A 22,438-nucleotide genomic window follows, 5' to 3' on the forward strand; every position below is an offset into this window, starting at 1 on the left:
GCTGGGATACTCCTGACCCTGTCAATGATTTTGCAGCTTAATTGGGGATTCAAAGCAACCTCATGACCAGTTTATTGAATATGCAGTCAAAAATATATTTTGTGGCAAAAAGCTCAATTCATAGAAGGAGGAAAAGCCTGGGTGATAGATAGATAGATAGATAGATAGATAGATAGATAGATAGATAGATAGATAGATAGATAGATAGATAGATAGATAGATAGATAGATAGATAGATAGATAGATAGATAGATAGATAGATAGATAGATAGATAGATAGATAGATAGATAGATAGAGTACAGGCCAAAAGTTTGGACACACCTTCTCATTCAATGTGTTTTCTTTATTTTCATGACAATTTACATTGGTAGATTCTCACTGAAGGCATCAAAACTATGAAAGAACACATGTGGAGTTATGTACTTAACAAAAAAGGTGAAATAACTGAAAACATGATTTATATTCTAGTTTCTTCAAAATAGCCACTCTTTGCTCTGATTACTGCTTTGCACACTCTTGGCATTCTCTCGATGAGCTTCAACAGGTAGTCACCTGAAATAAAACCATTTTGATGCCTTCAGTGAGAATCTACCAATGTAAATGGTCATGAAAATAAAGAAAACACATTGAATGAGAAGGTGTGTCCAAACTTTTGGCCTGTACTGTGATAGATAGATAGATAGATAGATAGATAGATAGATAGATAGATAGATAGATAGATAGATAGATAGATAGATAGATAGATAGATAGATAGATAGATAGATAGATAGATAGATAGATAGATAGATAGATAGATAGATAGATATTTTATTAATCCCAAGGAGAAATTCACATAGGAAGGGAAGTGAAAGAAAATTGTGCAGAACTATAGTTTCAATGGAGGCAAGTGAGCCATCCAACAAGGTAGACCAATAGAGAAAGTAGGCTTTTATTAATATTTCTGTTTTTGTTTTGGACAATGTTGCTCCCTGAGTTCATCCCTCTCTTGAGTATATAATTATTAGTAATGGTACCATGTCTATTACCAGTTTGTCCCTTATGGTGTTTTTCTGAAAATGGAAGGATGGTACTAGGGCTCTCTTCTATCACACATTTCACACATTTTAATAGGTTGAAGGTGCAGTACACCAAGAAAAATAAACTCCCCTTATCACATTCAAACAAACTTTTTAATTTTTGCCTTAGCCTAGTAACCTGGCCTACCTTTTCAAATTGACCTTCCTTGCTGATTCCACTCCAGTCCTCCAACATTAAAGTGATATTGGACCAATCAAACATAATCATAGAAACGCTGGACTGGAATTGTACTGGAATACTAATGGATAGCAGGGGAGTTTATAGCATACTAATTCCCTCTTGACATCAAGGAACACTGTTGAAACAACATACTCAGAACTACCACCATACCCCAGCCATCCCACTCAACAGATGGGACGTTCCTAAGCTATAACGGCACGCATTCCTGTGTGTGCAATGTCATGTTCAGTCCCTTGCTCCTACACACACTGCTGCAAATTTACACTTGGTACAATGGCTGGATCCGGGTTGTTGTACCATTTGGTTCAGTCTGGAAATTTGCTCTGTGAAATCACTGGCTAAGCACTCTTCCTTGACCACAAATCAGAGACCTTTGGACTACAAAGAACACAAAGAAGCTTTCTGCACTGCAGAGAGTCAAAGGAGAAACTCCATCCAGTGCATGAGGAAACATCTAAGATGTAATGGTGTACACTTTCAATTGTATGATGTCAGGCTGTCTCTCCCTCCCCAATTGACTTTTATCTATCTATCAGCATTACAAAATCATATATTTTTAAACATTACACTTGGAAAACTTCTGTTTGAGGAAAGAAATAAAATTGATAGCTCATCCAGTTGTCTTTCTATAAAAGCCATTTTCAAACTTGGGACAAAGAGTGTTCGCTCCCTGAGACAAGCAAGTCTTTGAGTGGGTGTTCTTCTTGAACCAAGAATTTGATAGACCAGAATTAAAATGCAAATGCTGCTCTATCAGTGTTTTTTTATGTTTTCAGACTTATGTAGATATTTTGCCATTAAGTATTGTTTGATTAAGCATTGCTAATGTTTTTTTGAGCCCAAATATAGATCTGACAGCTCATGTTGATTACATTTAGTAGTTGTTTTTCTCCTATTAGCAAAATCTTCTGTGGCAAAAAACTGTCATTGTCATCGAGCACTAATCTCTTCCGATTTGCTGCAGGTAAAACTCAGAATGCAGTCTGTTACTTCACTATAATGCATCCAACACAATTTTGCATGGTAGCCTCATTGAAATTCTTTCTTAAAACACCAAATCTTCTCCCAGGGAATTAATGTTATTATGTTGAAAATGCTCTTAGAGTCTGTGTATGGTTTTAGTAACTATAGATGTAGTGGCAGCCTGCAGCTTTCCAAAATTTTATGCTGCTCTGAAATTAGGATTCAAGCTTCTGCAATTGTCCTTTTGGTAACTATCCCAGCTTTGTTTTGCCTACTTTTTCATCTTCTGGTCCAGTGTGCTCTCTGGACCTAATTTAATTTTGGCAGCCTGTTGGTTCTCTACAGCATTATAAAAGCATGAAGATCAAATTAACTGGTCCGTCTTAAATGCTCACTAGATTTTCCCTCTCTGACCATATCAAATAACTAAAACAAACAATAAAAGACAATTGTTTTCAACTGTAGAATGATTTACAGCAGTTGTTCTCAAATTCAGTCCTGGGGACCCACTGTGGATGCAGGTTTTTGTTCCAAACAGATTCAAAAATCAGTGTTGAGAACAGATAATAATTTTTGATCTGATTTAATTAGCTAGTCTTTTTTCTCTTCTTTTATTCAGAAAAGCACACCATTATGATTTTTACATTTAAAAGACATTTAGAAATATTTCTGCATTTGCTATGGCTTTAAACACTTAACTTTCTTTTGCTGTTTTCATATTTATTACATTAAATAACCAGAACACATGGTAAACCAGAATGAAAATCAGGATGAAAATATTATAAAAAAGCCAAAAAAATAAATAAAAAAAAGCTACATTATCCCCATATTTTAATAAAAAAAATTACCAACCCTGGTTGTGTATTTCTACACTGACCACAAACACAGAAACTGGGAAATAACAGCTCACTTAATTAGGCCACGAGTCTAAGTAAAACAGAACATGGTTGCAACAAAAAACTGCAGCCACAGAGGGTCCCCAAGACCAAGTTTGGGGGCCACCGATTTAGAGAATCCTATCCACATGAACTAGAGCACTACTTTATATCCTCTTTTTAAGATACGTATCTCAGTAAGGTGGTGACAGCAGATTACACTAACCAGTGGATGCCTGCTGATCATTTGCCAGCTATGCCTAAACAACTGGACATGAAGACAAAAAAGTGTGCAGCTCCGCAATATTTTCCAAAGTATACGATTAGATTTCATAAACATTTTTCAAATGTTCCTTACATAGGATACATTACATTCTAAAGCCACATCTAAAATTAAATCTCTGATCAACTTCCATATTTACTTTTGGGAAATGTATAATTAAAATTTGCATAGATTTTGCTTGCTGTATTTCATATACATCACACAATCCTTAAGCAGGTGAATGTATGGTGCAAGAGAAATGTCTGATGTTCATTTTGATGTAATGAATGTTAACATTGAATGAAGCAGGACAAATTTATATTAGGTCAAGACAAAGTACCTGAAAATGGACAAGAAAGGGGATGTGTGAAACACGTTTTTCAGCTGTTTTAATATACAAATAATTAACAGAATATTTCTATTATACATATCAGTTGTTCCACCACCCCAGTTTCTACTGCCAGCCTTAGGCTAATAACAGAAAACTGCATACTAGATAAGGCTCATAACAACAACCATCTGAATGCAAGCCTTTTGTCCTTTGTTAGCTGCACAAGTAGACTTCCTAAAGGCCACTGAAATGGATGATAATATTTAATTGACGTTTGTCTCTACTGCGTAGAAACATCTAGTACTGAGAAGTGGATACATGTTACAACTTATAGTATATTACTGTACCCCTGCTTTTATCGACCATGTTTTGTGAACATGCACTTCATTTTTGAGCGAAAGTTTGAAGTGTGCATGTTTCCAGACTTTCAGCCAATGTTTTTAAAAAGTTGGAAGCCTGCTGTGCATCAGATAGCAAGAAGGCAGCTTGACATATGAATAGAAGCTTCATATTATTGCCAGCCTCCAAATGATTATGGATTTTAATCTGCCAGATGCACATTTTTTTTTTCATTTTATTTTGGCATGGTCAGCATGCTCAGGCATGAGTAGTGTGCATGTACCAGACCAAAAAAAAAAAAAACTTTTTGCCTCAGTGACTCTGGTGTTATATATATATATTTTTTTTTGCAAATTTTAATCAGAGAATAACACACTAAATTTAGAAAATAAAGAGCTGGGACTTTGTTTTTGACAGGTAACCTATAAATGTTAATGTATGTATCAATCCGCGAAGAGTTTGTTTGTGTCTTCCAGTGGATGTTACATTTGGCTGATGTTCTTATGCAAAGCAATTTAATTCTTGTTTCTTCAATTGAGACACAGGGGAATTACTCAGGGTTAGAGGCAGGAATTGAACTAGCAACATTTTGCATTGAAGTTCAGTGTAATGGCCACTATACCACAATGCTTGCCTGAAATGCCACATTGCGCAGACTGTTCTCAGCAAGAGTGGGTACATGCTGACCTTAACAAGGGATGTCATTGAGAGGTGGAAGGAACACTTTAAATGATCTCCTACTCCTGATGGATATGCCTTCCCCTACCTCTCTGCAACCACACATTGAGATGAGGATTCTAAAAATTACTAAGTAATTCATTTAGATACAGTTTTGCTTGAACACACCTATGCTATTTGACTGGACTGGCTGAGCAGAAGCTTTGCTACTTACAGTACTCTGTGATTGCTTTTACTGATTATCAACCTATATTCATACCCTCTTTAATTTATGTTAGATAGCAATATTAGTAATACAGTACTAACAATAAAACATTTAATGTTTTCATTTTTTTATAATCTGAAAGTGCTTAATAGTAAATTGTGGCTATAATAAGTTTTGTAAGTGTGAAGAAACTCACACAAACAGCAAAATATCAAAAAATGTAAGATAAAGTATATCAAAATAGATGTGGTCACTTTATAAAAACATTTCAAGGAGGGATTAACAGAAGGCATAAATCGGCCATAGGTGAGACACCATCTCATTGCAGTGTTGCACACAATCACAGTCACACATAACTGGACTCTTGAGTTGCCAAAATGCCTTTGTATGAAAGACAAAAACTGAAGATTCCATTGGAAATTGACTAAAATTAATAAACCCCTCCATGAAAGTACACTGGCTTGGAAATGAACCTGACCGCAAGCAGAAGGTAGGAATGCTCTTTACAGTACCACCATGGAGGTCTTCTGGATCTTATTGCTTCTCAACACTAAGGCAAGTGGATGAGCTATATTTATTCATTTAAAATGATGGACGGAGAGGCAATCCTGCAATTGTGTGTGCAACTCAGCACAGAAAGCTGTCATGGTCTTTTTGTAGGAAGACTACAACTACAGAGAATTGTAGTAGTCTACAGAATACAAATTTACTTTGCTGTTTAAAAATGCGCTGAAAGACTCAATTGGAAATTCGACTAAACCAGTATAGCATTAATTAACCTAATGAGGATTATCCATATGACCAATTCAAGGTACTGTAATTTACTTAGATGAACACGGTTTGCCTATTTTGATGGACTACAGCACACCCCCAAAATTCACGGGGGTTACATTCCTAGAGCACCTGTGAATTGTGAAAAACCATGAATTTTGGATGTGGTTAAAAAAAACACCTATTTTTATAGTTTAAACCCTAAATATGCCCCCAAAACACTTTAATTTCATTTCAAACTCAGCTTAATATATTACCTAAAAAAATGTAAAGGTAAACCAGTACAGTATACTGTACAGTACTATACTGCTATGTCTCCCGCAGTGCTAGAATGTAAAATACCGATGTTACTGCTATATGTACTGTAATTCCACGTTTCTGCAAGCGCGTTTTCATTGCCAAAAGCCTTGAGGTGCAGGGCGTTTCGGTGGCATCTTGGGGCTTTAAGAAGAACAAAACAGAAAACACAAGAACACTCAGCTGGAGATGCATCACAGGGTAGCTGTCAATCAGCAGCAAGGAGAAATGAAAAATGCTGTAGCGGTCCGGTGTCACTAAGAGAAGACGGTGATTTTTTTATTTTTATGGTGGAGATTACAGGGACGCTTCCAGCCTTGGCCCGACCCGCATGCACTTGCAAACAGAGAAATAAACAAAGCCAACCGGTAATCAAACCGCAAATAAAGAATGTAAAACAAAAACAACAATACCACACCTGTTCCCCTTACAGCGATTACACATTAAATATAACAAAGCACAAACAAATCACACACAGTAAAGTTCATAAAAAACGGCAACGGATGAAATGTAATGATGAAAATACAGTAGATAGTCCAAAGAACTGCATGTTGAACAAGAATGTAAAGACGGGTGGACAGGTTCAGGAGCGCTCCTTTCTTCTCAGGACGGCCATGAATCCACTTACAGTTCTCATGTACACAGGCAGACGGCAGACAATCCAGGCACACAAAATGATCCAGGAAAAAATGAATAAGTACAGGTAACCCAACAGAAGACAGACAGACAGGAACTTGATACACAAATTACAAAATCTTGTTTTTTTGCTTTTGGTCATCCACCCCCTTTTTAAAAGCCGAACTGACATCCTTTGACCCCAACAGCCCCTACATCCTCAGCAGAAGACAAATCATAGCCTTTGCAGGGACTGCTGGGAGTTGCAGATCAAATTCTATTGGCTACTTTCACCATCCCAAGCCGCATTGTCCTTTACAGTTGCTTCCTGTTCTATCCACAGTACAGTATTGCCTCGAAAAAAAAAATATTTGCCTCGAAAAAAGATATTACATGGCGGATATTTGCAGTTTCCACTAATAATTATTAGTTAGGATCTAAGGAAAAATCCGCGAATGACTGAGGCCGCAAACACTGAACCGCAACTTTGCGGGGGTCTACTGTATTATATTCAATCCACTGATTTTTCTGTCAAATTTTGTTATTTTCCAAACCAAAGAACATGCCTATCTTTTTTACCAAATGGGGATAAAAATATCAACATCCTACTTAATTTAGTTGGTACTATGAATAAAATTATTATTTACTCATTATTTTGTGTGTAAGAGTTAAGGTTGCGTTTCAGTGACAACAAAAGCAGGCTTGTCAGTAAAGTGTTTACACAGACTGTGTTGTCTCATACATGTGTGTTAGTATCAGGTATTCTTTCACACTGAATGTGTGCAATTCATTTTCCTTTAGGTATCTATCAAGGGTGGTGAAGTGCTTAGTTTTGCTGATTCATAGATCCACCATCCCAGGTTCAAGTCCCACTCCTGTGCACGGTATGGGAATTGTATGTTCACCCCGTAAGTGTTCCAGTTTTTTCCCCATGTACTCCACTTGACTTCCAGCTTTCAAGAAATATGCATGTTAGTTTAACTGATGCCCAGTACAGCATTAGTTTGTGGTCTATGCCTGATTTGGCCAGAGTAGGCTCCAGCACTGTGCGACCCTGAATTGTGTCATATATATTTCATTTTTATTTATAGTGTATATACTATATACTCAGTTTTTGTAAGTCAGTGTCCATGAAAAAACATAAATTTAAGCCATCAAAATCTTCTCTTGGCTTTTTAAATCCAACTCCACTTTGAAAGATGAAAATAAACGATTTTAGTACGGGGAAAAAATAAAATACATACCCTCAATATGTATGTACTGCTATCATGTGCAGATGTTGTTGTTAAACGTTTCAGCTGGATGAATGGTATGGAATTTCTAAGCTGTTCTGCCAGAAGGGGACACTGCAGCTTCAGCATGCTGTCGCACAAGATTTTCTTTGAATTGTTCTAATAAGTGTGTGTATTGTGGACTCAGATCTAGAGTCTTTCTACAGGCAAGCATGACCATTTACAGTAGCTGCATTTTTGGACCCAGATCAGGGTTGCCTCTCATTCCTTTCCTCAAGGACAGATGCAAATGGGCCTACTGCCAGCAGAGGCACAGTTAAGGCAATGATCCAAGGACTCCCAGTCATTTGGTGCTTTGCAAGGAGAGCAAAAGGCATTTTGTTATAGCAGTTCTAAGAAGAGAAAGGAGGGAGATGCTGTGGCCAGTGGATTTGTAAACAGATGATTTTGTTTACTGCTTAAACCCATTGATGAGTGACTGATATTGGTGAAATCTGTGGGAATGACACTGAGCAGCTCACTCATTCTGTCTGAATTTCTGTTACCATATATGGAATGGAATGAAAATTTAAGCCAGTGAATATCTGACATACCGAGTACTGCTGATTTATTGCTCTCTGTAGTCATTCAGTATTGGAGCTTTCTGCTTTAAATGTGTTCTTTTTTCGTAATTCTGTATACATCAGATTTAAAACTACCTGCATTGTTTTAATTTCACTGATACCGCAAGCACTTAAATGTCCGATGCTATGGTATTTCATAGTCGTATATACTGTATGGCACTAAAGACTGCACAGTTGTGCAAAATACTATATCACCTCCTGTACTAGGTAATGGGGCATCTGAGTTGGAAGTCCACTTATTACAATATCTGCAACTTTACAAAGATAGCATTCAAGTTGGTGTCTTTGTGAAACTTTACCTAAGTCTGAACTGTGGCATGATCAAGTCAAGATCTCACATGAACACACCAAAGGTAAACTGAAGGGCTGGTTGAAAGGAGTTAATGTGCAATAAAACATGCCATTCACATTTTTAACATGTATCCTCAACTGCTGGCCTCATGGCCTACAATAACAAAATAATCATCTTATCTTTACAACAGGAACCTCTACTCATCAAAATATTTGTGATATGAATTTCATTTTGTACAATAAAAATAATTATAGAAATGAGTGTTTAAACATATATTAACATTTTTCCTTTCCATACAAATTAATCAGTCATTTTTTATTCATTTCAGATCATAAGGGAAATGATGAAACACATCTTCTACACACTTGGTTTAAACTGGTATTGGAAAAGAATAGACTCACCCGGTATGAATCTGAGCTCATGATATTGTAAGTATAACAGTCACACAAACACCTTCTCACTTTTAATAAATACTGTATAATTGTGTGTTTCGCCAAATGTCCTTTTTAATTGTGAAATGCACTACCTGACATTCTTCTTACATACTACACTGCACTGTGTGCTTTTCTTTCTTCCTTTTATAATCTGTTATAGTAAGCTGCACATTTCCTGTACAAATTGCACAGTGCATAAGGGCTTGCTGGATGGGATACAACAGACAATTAACAAATATTATTAACTCGGATGTATTTATTGATTAAAGCCATCTGCTGAAGTCTTGATAATTTGTGCCAAGTTCTATAGTATGAATCCATTTTTTTCCTTTTCCAATGGCAAACTGCACCCTAGTAAATGTGATATGAGGCATTTTAAATGATACTGTAAAAAAACAACCTCTTCTGGTATATTTTAATGTTGTGAAATGGTGTACTTTGATTTAGAAGACATACAGAATAAAGGGAAGTATCTGGTTATTTTAAATTGAAAAAGCCAATGAAAAACTGAGTACCTCAATACAGCGTGTTAAGATAAAAGACATGCAAAATTGAGTGAATAACATATTGTGTTTTGCTAAAAGAAATATGATGGCTATCTCAGTATGTTCCAATAAAAGAATTATGAAAAATAATGAGCATCTTATTGTGTGTCTATAAAACGGATACAGAGTAAAATCAGTATCTTCTGTTTGTGCCAGATAAAAAAAAATATCAAATTTAATGAGTTTCCATTGTGGTTAGATGAATGAAATCCACAAAACAATGAAAGTCCTATGTTCTGATAAAAGAAATATATAATAGGATGAATATCTTGAGCTGTGCAAGACAGAGGAAACAAAACAATCTGACAGCAGTTTGTAGTCTGATGTAGATTCCTGTACCCCTTTAATACTGTTGAACATTTAGATCTTTCAGTTTTTGGTGTTTCTTCTCCTTACTATTTTATAGAAATGCCAGTGGAGTAATAGCTTGCAGATCAGAGGACATACAATGTGACTTCATTATCACTAAGCAAATAAAGACAGTGTCTCTTATAGACCTCAGGATAACAGATATTAAAACAGGTATCTAATTTCAGTCGGAATTAAAGAAAGAAAAAGAAAAGACTTCCTCAGTCTTTTACTTGTTTACTACTGAATATTTCTGCAAGACCTTTATCCTCTGAATCATTTCTGGCAACTAAAATGTTGGTTTCCTAGTTATTTGTCTAATGCTGCTTTTGTTTTGTTAACAGTGCTCAAGAACTGGAGCTTGAAGACCGTCAAAGTAGACTGCAGCAGATACTACGTGAAAGGATGAGCACAGACGGTGAGCAGAGACATTGTCCATACTAATAAATACAACTCAATGATCATTAACTCATAACCATCGTACAACTGAAACTAGCAGGAAACCATATCACAAGCAGAGAGCAGTACTGATTAACACAAAACATAGGTTCATTTGTTCTGCTACTGACTCCATGATCTACTGTTTATTAAGCTTCTGGAAGGGCATGAAGGTGCGGACTTATTGAGGTGATCAATGAAATATGACTGTGGGATTGTTTTGAAAGTAAATCCGTAGGCTGTAAGAGAATTAAGGTACTTGCGAACAAAGAAACTTTGAAATGCAGATCCATACAACGACAATACCAATTAAACAAAACAAGTCAAAAAGGCACAAGCAGCAACTGTAAATCATAAGAAAGCTGAGAATAATGCAAGGAATTTTAGCTCTAAGTAAGAGTTACAATATATTAAAATGAATTTAAAAATTTCAGAGTGAAATTTAAAATTCTAGTTAATAAAAATGTGAGCTTCAGATTAATATTCTGTAATTGTTATCTACTTGCTCACCTAAACATATCACACAGGTACTACATTAGAAAGAGGTGTGGCAAGCTCTTTCAAGTCTTCCTATTCTAAATACAAAAAAAAGCAGAAACATAAAGTTTGCAGCATCAAGTGACTTATGCCTTGGTCTACCTTCTAATGATGTTCCTTTGTCTTCCTGATTTCCCTTTCAAGTTTCAGAGAAATAACTGGTGTTCTGTGTAGCAACTTACTTGAATATGCATGGTATTAACAAATAATTTCTTAAAACTAGTTTTGAATTAATTCATTGTAGACATTATAAAAATGATCTTCAAAAAACATGGGCCTTATTTCAGTGACTGTGATTGTTTCATTAGAAGGTTCCCAAAGACAACCTGAAATAATATACTGTAAAGTCAAACCACACTACAAATGTGTCATGGAGGACAGAAAGTTCCGCTGGAGCAAGTCTTGCAAAGCACTATACCTCTGACTGTAACTAAATGTTAGGAAAGTGAAACATTTTATTATTTTGTTATTGGCTTTTTTGCTACAGTATATACAGTATGTTGATATGATACAGAGTTAAAAACAAAAAAAGCGGCTAGAATTAGAGTGTCTGTCTATTGATTTTCAGAAATTTTACTTTAATTAGTAGGGGTTAGAAGAGGCAAGGATCCCACAATACAATATTATCCTGATACTTGGGTGATAATATTGAAGTTGTACAAAATATTGTGCCTCTCCCCACATTCACTGACCAAGAGCTCTGTCTTTTCCTACATGTGCACTGCTCTGATTTTCCATAAGTATATAGTTTACAGTATTTAAGGGAAAAATGCATGCATTTTGTCAATTGTCAGTATACAACTGGACAACGTGATTTATGGATGATGGGACACTAGTAATGTGATATTTTCTCTTGGACATCTATAAAATACTTGCGGCTGAATATCACTGGACACGGTAGGCCCCCATACTATCAGAAACTTTGTTATCTGCATTCTCCACAAAAACATGGGATCAAAACTGTTTTTTTGGCTATCACTACAAACTACATGGGGTAAAATATAAAAAAATCCTTGTTGTGTAGAGTATTTATTTAAGAAGTCAACTGAAATAGAAATAATTAAGTCACATAAATGCATTTTTATATAAAATCAAGAACATACCAAAAGGTGGAAGTGTAGATATCTTTAATTAGCAAATAACACAATTTTCATACAGTGTTTTAGACACAAAAAATATCACTTGATCCACCCTGACTTGACTACTTTTAAGTTTAACAAAGCCTGTGGTTATTTAATCTAAAGTTTGTAAGGCGTACCACATGTTCTATGAAAGTTCTTAAAATAAGTAGGAAATATAGTGATCCAGGTTTATGCAGTCCTTTGTTACAGTAGGTACACTAAAGGTTAACATGAAATTTTTGAGGACAATGCCAACCATAAATGATGAGAGGCATTTTCAAGTGCCATCGGTCTGACATTGCAGTACATTTCTATCTTTTCCACACAAAACCCTTAAGGTTTGGAGAAACATAATAAATAAAAGGATTTAATTGAATTTACCCTTTTTCAGGCTGAAGAATTGATGCTGAACCTTGGTGGGCAATAATAGCAAATTTATCATACCTTGCCAATGGCATTTTAATTCCTATTTAGAAAACAATATTCAGATTTTCTCCAGATGTCACATCTTTTAAAATGGCCATAATAGTTTAACCTCGAAAAATTGCAAAATATGCCCTTAGGATGATTCCTGAAAGAAGTTGTTTTTTTTCATAATTTTGCTGACCTATTCTGATGTAAAGTGCTTCTGTTATTATTGTGATAATGTGTACATTTCAGTCAAAAGGTCAAGTAACATCTTTTCTGTCACTCTGAATACAAATCCACATTGACTTAGTGTGTGAATTTTATAGGAATACTCCTGAGCAGGCCTTGGTGTAGGAGATCTGTGTTAGAGACTGTCAATTTTCCAGTAGTGAAACTGTACTTTTCCAGGTTATGAAGATTTTTCTTTTATGTTTTAAAGATGTAAATCAGTAATTCTTACTCATTTGTACTGTATAGAGAGGGATAAGACATGAAAGAAGCAAAAACAAAAAAATCAGCTTGAGAATCCAAGAAACCACATTATCCTGCAGAAAACAACTGCTTACCTGAAACTAAGCAGAAGAGAAATTAACTAGCACGGACCTTTATAAAGACATTCATCAAGTAGCACAACTGTGAGACCCTATTTCCAAAAGTTTCTGAACAAATCCTAAACATAAATGGAGATCAATGAATTATAGGGGAAGGTTATTATTTTGGACATACAGTATGGTATCCTTATAACACTTTACTAGAGCCTGTGTCAATAACTGCTTGTGTAAAAGCATATACTGTAACAAGCTTTAGCTACTCGCTGCCAAAAAAAACACTCAATATCAAAGCACATCTTACAAGTCTTAGAAACACAGGCTGCTCCTCCTTGCATCTGTAATAACCTTTCGAAACATTGTGTCAGTGCTGATTATTCTCATAAATTATTTAAGGAACTTTAAAACAGGTCATAGTTCTTTTATTTATATTTTAAAAAAAATCAGTATGTGACTTCAATAGATTCTGGAAGTGAAGAGCATGTGCGTTTTCACCTTAGCGGTCTTTTTTTAGTTTCTATCATAAATACCAATAGTAAAAGACATTGCATCATTTCTCTTCCTGTGAATATGAAAGAGCACAATTAGAAAAGATATCACTACCTTGAGTTGACATGGTGGCAGAGTATTGTTTCTTTTTAAACTGTTAAAATACATTTTTGGAAGTGTAATTCAATTCTATAATAAAGTGTAAATACAAAAGAGTTTGTGAAAATTTTAGATCTCTTTGAAAATGGGAATTTTTGAGAAAAGAAAAAACTGTTACAAAATAAAAGAAGCCGTAGGTATCAGGCATAGTCTCCTTTACATAGTATCATTAGCCCATACATTAAAAATAGTGAGCTTTCACTTAAAAGCTGATGAATTCAGTATACATTTATTACATTTGTCCATCTTCAAATAAAGAATGTATTGAACTTAATAAATACTATTTGTCAGTCCTCAACCGAGGGTTGTCATTTTTCACTTACAAATAATTGAGAGATCTGACACACTTATAATGTACAGTACCTAGTAGTTTGAACAAAATAACGAATGGATGAGCTTTACACTAAATATTTTTGAAGCAAATATGCAATGTTATCCTGAAGATTTTTTAAACAGGGACCCCGTTGAGTATATGTTTTAAATAAAAACTTTAAACTTTATACAAATTGGCTATAAATACATAACCACATATTGCATCAAGCATATTTGGTTCCAGGTCTACCACCAGTAATAGTTTTAGAGGATAAATGTAAATATGGACAAAATGGGAAAATCTGGGGTCCTACAATTTTGGCTTCTGTCCTGGTTAATTGAAAATGTCTGGACCTAAACTGACGTAGATTTCAAAAGATTACACTAGAACAAGTAGGACAAAAATTACCCAAATTTAATACACACAGATGATAATGAATAAGAAAAGAGACATTTATCCACTGAAAAAGTAAAGCATTCTTGTTTTTATAGTGAAATAAGCAGAATGGCAACAGACCTAACAGCTGAATCGTGAAAGTCTGTTTAAACAAGTACTAAAGCTCTGCTCTTCAACTATTAATTTCAGTATAGACCTGTCTACAGAAACACTATTCCTTGTTCTGCATTGTCGTGCTAGGGTGCTGTGATGCTCTGTTGATGCTATGATTTCACCCACAGCAGTTGCACTAAAACAGATGATCACAAAATGTATTTCTATATAAAAAAAATTTAAAAAATCAGACGGTGGTTAGATAATATTTAAAACCAGAGTTTAGGTAACATAATTTTAAGGAAAATAACTGGATAGAAAGGCAAAACTAAAACATATTAGATTCAACTTTATTGCCATTGTACAGGTACAAAGAAATGCAGTTTAGCTTCTAACCAGAAAGTGAAACTAGTAAATTAAGGTGCAATAGATGTTGCAAATAGTACATTAAAGTGCAATAAAGCAACATACAAATAAGAATATATATCTATATTAGCGCTGGGCGGTATGACCAAAATTCTATATCACGGTATTTTTCAAAATTATGCCGGTTTCACGGTACAGTATTCAACTGGTTTTTTTTTCCCCATGCATGAGTGGATGTTAACCACATTTTCCACTGCAATTACTGCAGTAGACTGGCTAAGAATAACCTATTCCACTGTCATGAGAACTGTACAAAAAAAAAAACATTTTAATGTGCACACAAGTATTAATACAGGTTTGCATGTCATCGTAAAGTGATAGTTTTCAAGGGGGTGGCACTAATGAAGAGAAGGAATCACATTGCATGACATCCATCCATCCATTATCCAACCCGCTATATCCTAACTACAGGGTCACAGGGGTCTGCTGGAGCCAATCTCAGCCAACACAGGGCGCATGGCAGGAAACAAACCCCGGGCAGGGCACCAGCCCACCGCAGGGCACACACACAAACCCTCACACCAAGCACACACCAGGGAAAATTTAGAATCGCCAATGCACCTAACCTGCATGTCTTTGGACTGTGGGAGGAAACCGAAGCACCTGGAGGAAAACCACGCAGACACGGGAAGAACATGCAAACTCCATGCAGGGAGGACTCGGGAAGCGAGTGCCACTGTGCTGCTCCATTGCATGACAGTTGCAGTCAAAATATAGAACCTTTTTATTGAACAAATTTTGCAAACAACTCAAACTATAATTTTGACAACATATTTTCAACCATCCAAAGAGGCATTTAGTCTTAGTAAAATATCCAGAGGTGTTTGTCAAAAGTTGTATTTCACTGAACATGTCTTAGAAAAGGAATAAATAGTAAATATGTTTTGTAAACCAACTACAATTTTTTAATGCTAACAATCTCTGTCCACTGACACGTTAGCTATCTGGATTGTAATGGTGTTGGCTATCTCGATCCACCGCTTGCTCTTTTTGTTGTAGGCAGTACCGCTAGCAAACATGTCTACAAGTGACATCTGACTCGAGTGTCCTGTAGCTTTTTCAGTTTTACCTGAGGACGAGGAGGGTGCCAATCTTAGTTCCATACATTCATGGTACTCCAAAGCATGTTTGCGGCTAAGGTGGTGCAGCAAATTGCTCGTCTTGACAACATTACTCGACAGCATTTGCAGTAAATAGTTGTTTGGTCCACATCTGACCTTTTAAAACCAAAGTATCTCCAGACAACAGACATGGCTCCTTTTTTGGGCAAAAGTTCTTCTGTGTCATCATGTTCAACTTTATCGTCTGCTACAGCTACAGTTTCTGAATGTCCTCTGTCCATTTTCACCGCTCAATACCTCCACTAACACATGTACTCCGTTGCATGCATGTTTAGCAGTGAAAAAGGTCCCCCCTTAAACAGTTTCCCGCTGTGCCACGTTCCGAACGTTGTTTCGGTATGAACCGGTATAGCTCCCAGCACTAATCTATATGATATTGAATTTACATGTAGTAGTACATATAAGTAAGTGTAAATAGATATGAATACTGATCACAAGTAGAGATTTAAGATATGAATATAGATATATGAAATACTTTTACGTACAAAATAGATATATGTAAACTGATTAAAATATGTATAGATTATATACAAGTTATTGATAACTAAGGCCAGATATTGATTGATAAGGGTTGAGAGTTCAGAATTGTGTTATAAAAGAAACTGTTATTGAGGCTGCTGGTACAAGACTGAAGGCTCACGTAGTGCATCTGTGATGGGAGGAGGGTAAACAGTCCATGGTTGGGGTGTGAGGCATCCTTGATTATGCTGCGAACTTGTCGCAGACACTGTGTATGCTGCATGTCAGCAATAGTCGGCAGCGGGATGCCAATGATGTGCTGGATAGTTTTCACCACCTGTTGCAGGGCCTTACTATCAGCTATGGAGCAGTTGCCATTCCAAACTGTAATGCAGTTTGTCAATATGCTCTCAACAGTGCAGCGGTAAAAGTTCAACAGAATCTGAGGAGACATTCAGGTTTTCTTTAGCCTCCACACTCTCGAAGTGTTTATTGTCCAAGAAAGGTCTTCACAGATGTGAGTGGCCAGGAATTTGAAGCTTGAAACACACTCTACCCCATTTATATGGATGGGAGCGTGTGTGCTGCCTTTAGTTTTCCGGTCATCCACAATGAGCTCCTTTGTCTTCTTGGTGTTGAAGGTGAGGTTACTGTTAGCACACCATGTTGTCAGTTGCTGAGTTGGAATAAAATAAAGAGACACAGTCATGTGTGAATGGGGAGTAGAGGAGTGGGCCGAGTACACAGCCCTGCAGAATGCCAGTATTCAGGATAAAGGTAGAGGATGTGTGGTTGTTTAACCTGACAGACTAGGGTCTGTTGGTTAGAAAGTCAAAAGTCCAACTACAAAGAGAGGTGCTGATGCCTAGGTCCTAAGTTAATTTACCAGACAGGAGGGGATGCAGAGCTAAGATCAACACATAACATCTTGATGTAGGAGTTGTTATCCAGGTGAGTCAGGGCAGATTGAAGAGCTTTTCCTATAATGCTGACATTTTAATGTGTGTGTCCCCTATGAATGACTGTTGTCAAGTGCTAGGTCATTTCTTGCCTTGAAGATCATCAGTGCAAGCTTCAGATTCCAGACCCTTGGGAAGTAGGTGTAGAATGTAACCTCTAACAAGAAAATAAAATAGTACATCACAAAAAGTGCATCAATAAAACACATCCTGCCTATGTGTACATCATATGTTTCTCTCTCCATGGGAAGAATATAAGAATAATCTAGATGAGAATAGTCAATTTCCTTAAACATAGTTTATCAAACGCCATTTAACTAAATTTTGCAACAAAACATACATTTTTGAAGGTCCACAAAGCAATAATATCTAAAACCCTACCTGGCAATATCCTTTGCATATTTCTGAGTGAAGAAAAACCTTCTACCATCTGTATCAATTTTACCCATAAATTGTTTCCATTTGTGTCCAGTGTTGTTGTCAAAGAAATCTTTTTAAAGTAAGAGCTAAAATTCACTGTAGTAATTCTCTTCATAAATGTTTAAACAGTTTATCATTCCACCTCTTAATTTCCACTACCTCAAACTAAAAATGTGTTAAATCTTTCCTTTTAGCTCATACCCTACAGTCCTGGAATCTAGACGCTCTTTTCTGGGCCACTGATAAGGAGTAATTGCATTACTGTTATCTTCTTTCATTTTTTTAAAAGCTAAATAAAGTTAATTTCTATCTATTCCCAGACTCAGAAAAGACCGAACAAGACTGTGCTGAAGAAGAGAAGATCCTAAACCAAATACTTGCAGTAGTAGAGGAACGTAATGACCTGGTTGCTATTCTTGATGAGCAGAGGTTGCTAGAAAAGGCTGAAGATGAGGACTTGGAGTGCATTCTGTTAACTCGAGGTTACCAGTTTAACTGGAGTTGACTTTCATGATTAACAGCCTACAAACTCTGTGGACAAGTAAGCAACCAAACAAAGGATAACAGATAAATAAACAATAAAAAAATGTTTATTAGAACTGCTGTACATTTGTGATTGTTAAGACTCACCTTGATAAAAGCATTTTAAATGTTCCAGTTCTACTTATATTTTTAATTCTCAACATTCATACTGTCTGGACTGCAAAAGGATATTACATTTTCAGTGATCATTTTTTTAAATAAATGATTCCCATGTTTTATTTATGTATTACAATTTTTTATTCTGTGATGGGTTGGGCGAAGGTGCATACAGTGAATGGCTCTAAAGACTGAGCAATTGATATTTAAGAGTTAGAGGTGCTAGTTAACTTTACCTGTATGCCTTTATGATGTATAGCACATTTAAGTCATGAAAAATGTTAATTTCCCGTTGGTCAGCTTGGGCTTATACACTTACAGTAAATAGCAACTAAAATTAAAACATCAAAACATAATGATTCAATTTACTGTAAATGTAAATACATTTTGTATTTATGTTTATATTTAAATGTACTGTAAATGAAAATACATTTTGAAAAGAAAAAGAAAAATGAGAATTAGATTTTACCATTATCACTGAGCTGTTGACTATTATAAATATCTCACAGCCTGCTACAACTGTAATGTTAGTCTTGAAAGACAGTGGGTGAACCTATGAACCAGGTCTCCCTGGTGAAGCTCTAATGATAATAAAAAGATAAAATTCAGTTAAAAGATATAGTTCCAGAGTCAATGGTACCTAACAATTGACTACACTTTGAATTAGTTAAAATACTGTATATTTTATCTTAGTTATGGAAAAACCATTCAATTATTTCTGAGTATACTCTAAAAATAATAACTTCCTATAAGTGATAGGAAAGTGGGATAAATTCAAAATGCTGCACAGAGAGCTATTTACATGATCATAACTGTACTCTTGTCTGTTTTAATGTGCACAGATACTGCTGATGAAACTTTTTTGTACCGACAATCCATATTTTCTTTATACATTCAATATCTAAAAAATCATTTCAAACAAAGATGTAATTGCATGGAACACATTTCTTAGAAATGTGAAGTATAACCTTGGGATGTTTTAAATATTGAAGAAACTGTAGATGAAAAATACATTGAGAAGTTACAGTATGCTAAGCTGTACAACTGTGTCTTCCTCAAAACATCCTCTTCTGTTTTTCAGTTTCAGTCCTCTTTACTATTTGTTTAATGATATGTTGCCTACACACAAAAAAATTAATTTCATCTAGTCTTTCAACATTTTAATATGTACACTGTTCTGTAGATGAATTTCACAAAGAAGTTACATGGACTTGAAAAGTGGAAAATCAGAATACATTCCCTTGATGAGTATTTAGTAGCAGGCATTCATTGTTTTGCATATACTGTAAAAATGAATATTTCTTAAGACTTGCTCAGAACTTTCAGATTAGTAAGGAATTTTATAAAAAGGGATACAACAATAGTTTAGTAGCATGGACTTTTCTGTTCTTGTATTATTTGGAAAGCAACAAGACGTATGTGGAAACTACTAACTATTAATTAAGGAAAATAATCAATGCACACTTTTAAAAAGTCAAAGTATAACTATAATACAGCACAACCAAGCAATTCCTCAAAATGAAATTGTCTTGACTGCACAAGTAATACACGAGAGAAAAGAGAGTAAGTAATGGGCTGCATCAACGTTCACTGCAAAAGGAAAGAATATATGAAAAGAGGTTATTCTCACTCGATATTCAACCCTACCTAATCGACATTAAGGTGCAAGGCAGGAATCAGTCCTACACAAGACGCCAGTACATCATAGGGCATACTCTCACATACACTCTCTCCAATGAACCTAAATTGTTACATCTTGAGGATGTATGATGAAAATACCTGTATATAATCCACAGCAAATATAATCAAAAAGTAGGATGTCACTGTGATTTATACCTGAAATGGTCATGCAGACATACAGTGTAAGTGATCTTTTTTTAAATTTACAAATATTTTGTGTACAATTATACAACTATACAGTATATAACTATTTTAGCTAAACTTGGAACATTAAACACTCTATTAAGTTTAAAAAAAAAAACATGTTGGAAATGTAAATACCCAGAAAAAAAAATAATGAAGATTACATCTGCAGGCATTAAACTTGCCATATTTTCTGGTTACAGAAGGAAAGGGTACAAAGAAGAGATTTGAATGGAATTTTATTGTTTATGAAGCAAACATTGTCAATAATAGACCAAAATGATAAAAAAAAAGATAAAAAGCTACTACAAACTGCTATTTTGACTTCATGCTTTAATATCAGAGTACTATCTAGTTGGAAGTCATCAGCTCACCTAGCTGTTTGAAGTTTTCTTTGAATTCAACTCCATTGTACTGGAGACCCTTGTTTGATGATGTTCATGTTGTGCCTTTACAGCTGTTTATGTCAAGACGTTAAGCCAACATTAAGTGCTATACTGTTTTCTAACGTATGAGGACTTTGGTTCTGTATTGCCTGTTTTGAGATGTGCATGCTAGCATAATACCTGAGACAAACAAAACTATATATTTCGGGAATTGTTATGATCATGAACAACACACACAGGGAGATATGCAAACTCCACAAAGACAATAACTATGCTGGCAATATAGTAGGGCTTCCAGATGCTTTATATCTGTCATTAACATTAACGTTTAATCTTAAAAGTATGATGAAAATGCCATAATTTTTGGTGCTTAGAAACTTTTTTTTCCTGAGACCACACTTGCACATTGGCCATATGCAGTTTATTTTACTGCATCAGTTAGTATGGTTATGTGCTTTTGGGCAATGTCCATTGATAAAATAAAAAAAGAAGTGGGGACTATACAGAGAAGACATAGCATCCAATGTTCAAAAAAGACGCAATAATGGTATCCAGTGAACCGTGTGTGTTTTTTTTTTTTATAAAACTTTGATACTTGGGACAGGAATAAAATGAGCAAGTTGTTATCAATAACTGGATGTCTTATATCACCAGCTTGTCTCTCCAGAAACCAAATCATGACTCAGAAACAATACTCTTTATTCAGTAAATATATACATACATGTGTCTGTGAAATCTGAGGGGTCTTTTAAGTTTGCACATTCTGTGTGTGTGTATATTCTTGAATTTTCTCTGAATATTCCAGTTTCCTTCCAAATCCCAAAGATGTAGTGGTCCACTGTATGACTGCATTAGTGAATGTGACATGCAATGGATTGGCCCTCTCATCCAGTGAATGCTCCTGTATTGTACTGCTGAAATGGACTAAAGCTCTTTTAATCTGAAATGGCATGACTGTTCACAAATTATGCGGACAGAATTCTAAATTTAACAGGTACTTTTTTAACAGTAAAACAGTGAGAGTTGTGAGTTATTCAATCAAAACTATAACTTGTAAGGCACAGAACATTGCTCTACGATGAATGGCCTACTGTGTTATTGCTTTTTTGATGGAGGTTTTCCCACTGCACACATGGGAAAAATGTAAGTACTAATCTATTTTACATATGTAAAATAATTGAAAAGAAAGAACAAAATGCCTTTATTTCTATATTTAATCCCTAAAATGTCTGAAACTGGCTAAACAAAAGATCTGCCATGCCAGCTGAATCACATAAAGACACGGGGAAAAGCAGGTCTCTGCAATAAAATTATAATGTGTTACATTTATCATTTCTTACTGTTAGTAAGCATATAAAACTTTAGCATATAAAAACCACCAATCATGGAGCAGAAAATGCTTAAATAAATTAGTGATGCTGTATGGATACAATACATTCCACATTAGTAACTATTAGCGGTCCATCTAGTTTACAGAAAATATAGACTAGTCTAAGGTGTTCTGGGCTGGAGTTTACCACAACACACCGACTCACTACGTCACCCAGAGAAAGTCACCTGTGAGAAATTTGGCAAAAAAGGAATGAAATGTATA

At 35.4% G+C, this 22,438-nt stretch overlaps 1 protein-coding gene across 5 annotated transcripts in view; it reads left to right on the forward strand.

Moving 5' to 3' along the window:
- LOC120526805 (F-actin-monooxygenase MICAL2-like) overlaps nucleotides 1-18,853 on the forward strand; it is a 346,702-nt gene extending 327,849 nt beyond the window's left edge. For all 5 annotated transcript variants that reach the window (XM_039749949.1, XM_039749960.1, XM_039749956.1 and 2 more), the window contains 3 exons: nucleotides 9,071-9,170; nucleotides 10,414-10,487; nucleotides 18,277-18,853. In XM_039749949.1, coding sequence (XP_039605883.1) covers nucleotides 9,071-9,170; nucleotides 10,414-10,487; nucleotides 18,277-18,461 — 359 coding nt within the window. In that variant the 3' untranslated portion in view covers nucleotides 18,462-18,853. The remainder of the gene's footprint in view (nucleotides 1-9,070; nucleotides 9,171-10,413; nucleotides 10,488-18,276) is intronic.
- The last annotated feature ends 3,585 nt before the right edge of the window (nucleotides 18,854-22,438 follow it).

Source organism: Polypterus senegalus, chromosome 1 (assembly GCF_016835505.1).
Source record: "Polypterus senegalus isolate Bchr_013 chromosome 1, ASM1683550v1, whole genome shotgun sequence".
Classification (NCBI taxonomy): Eukaryota; Metazoa; Chordata; class Cladistia; order Polypteriformes; family Polypteridae; genus Polypterus; species Polypterus senegalus.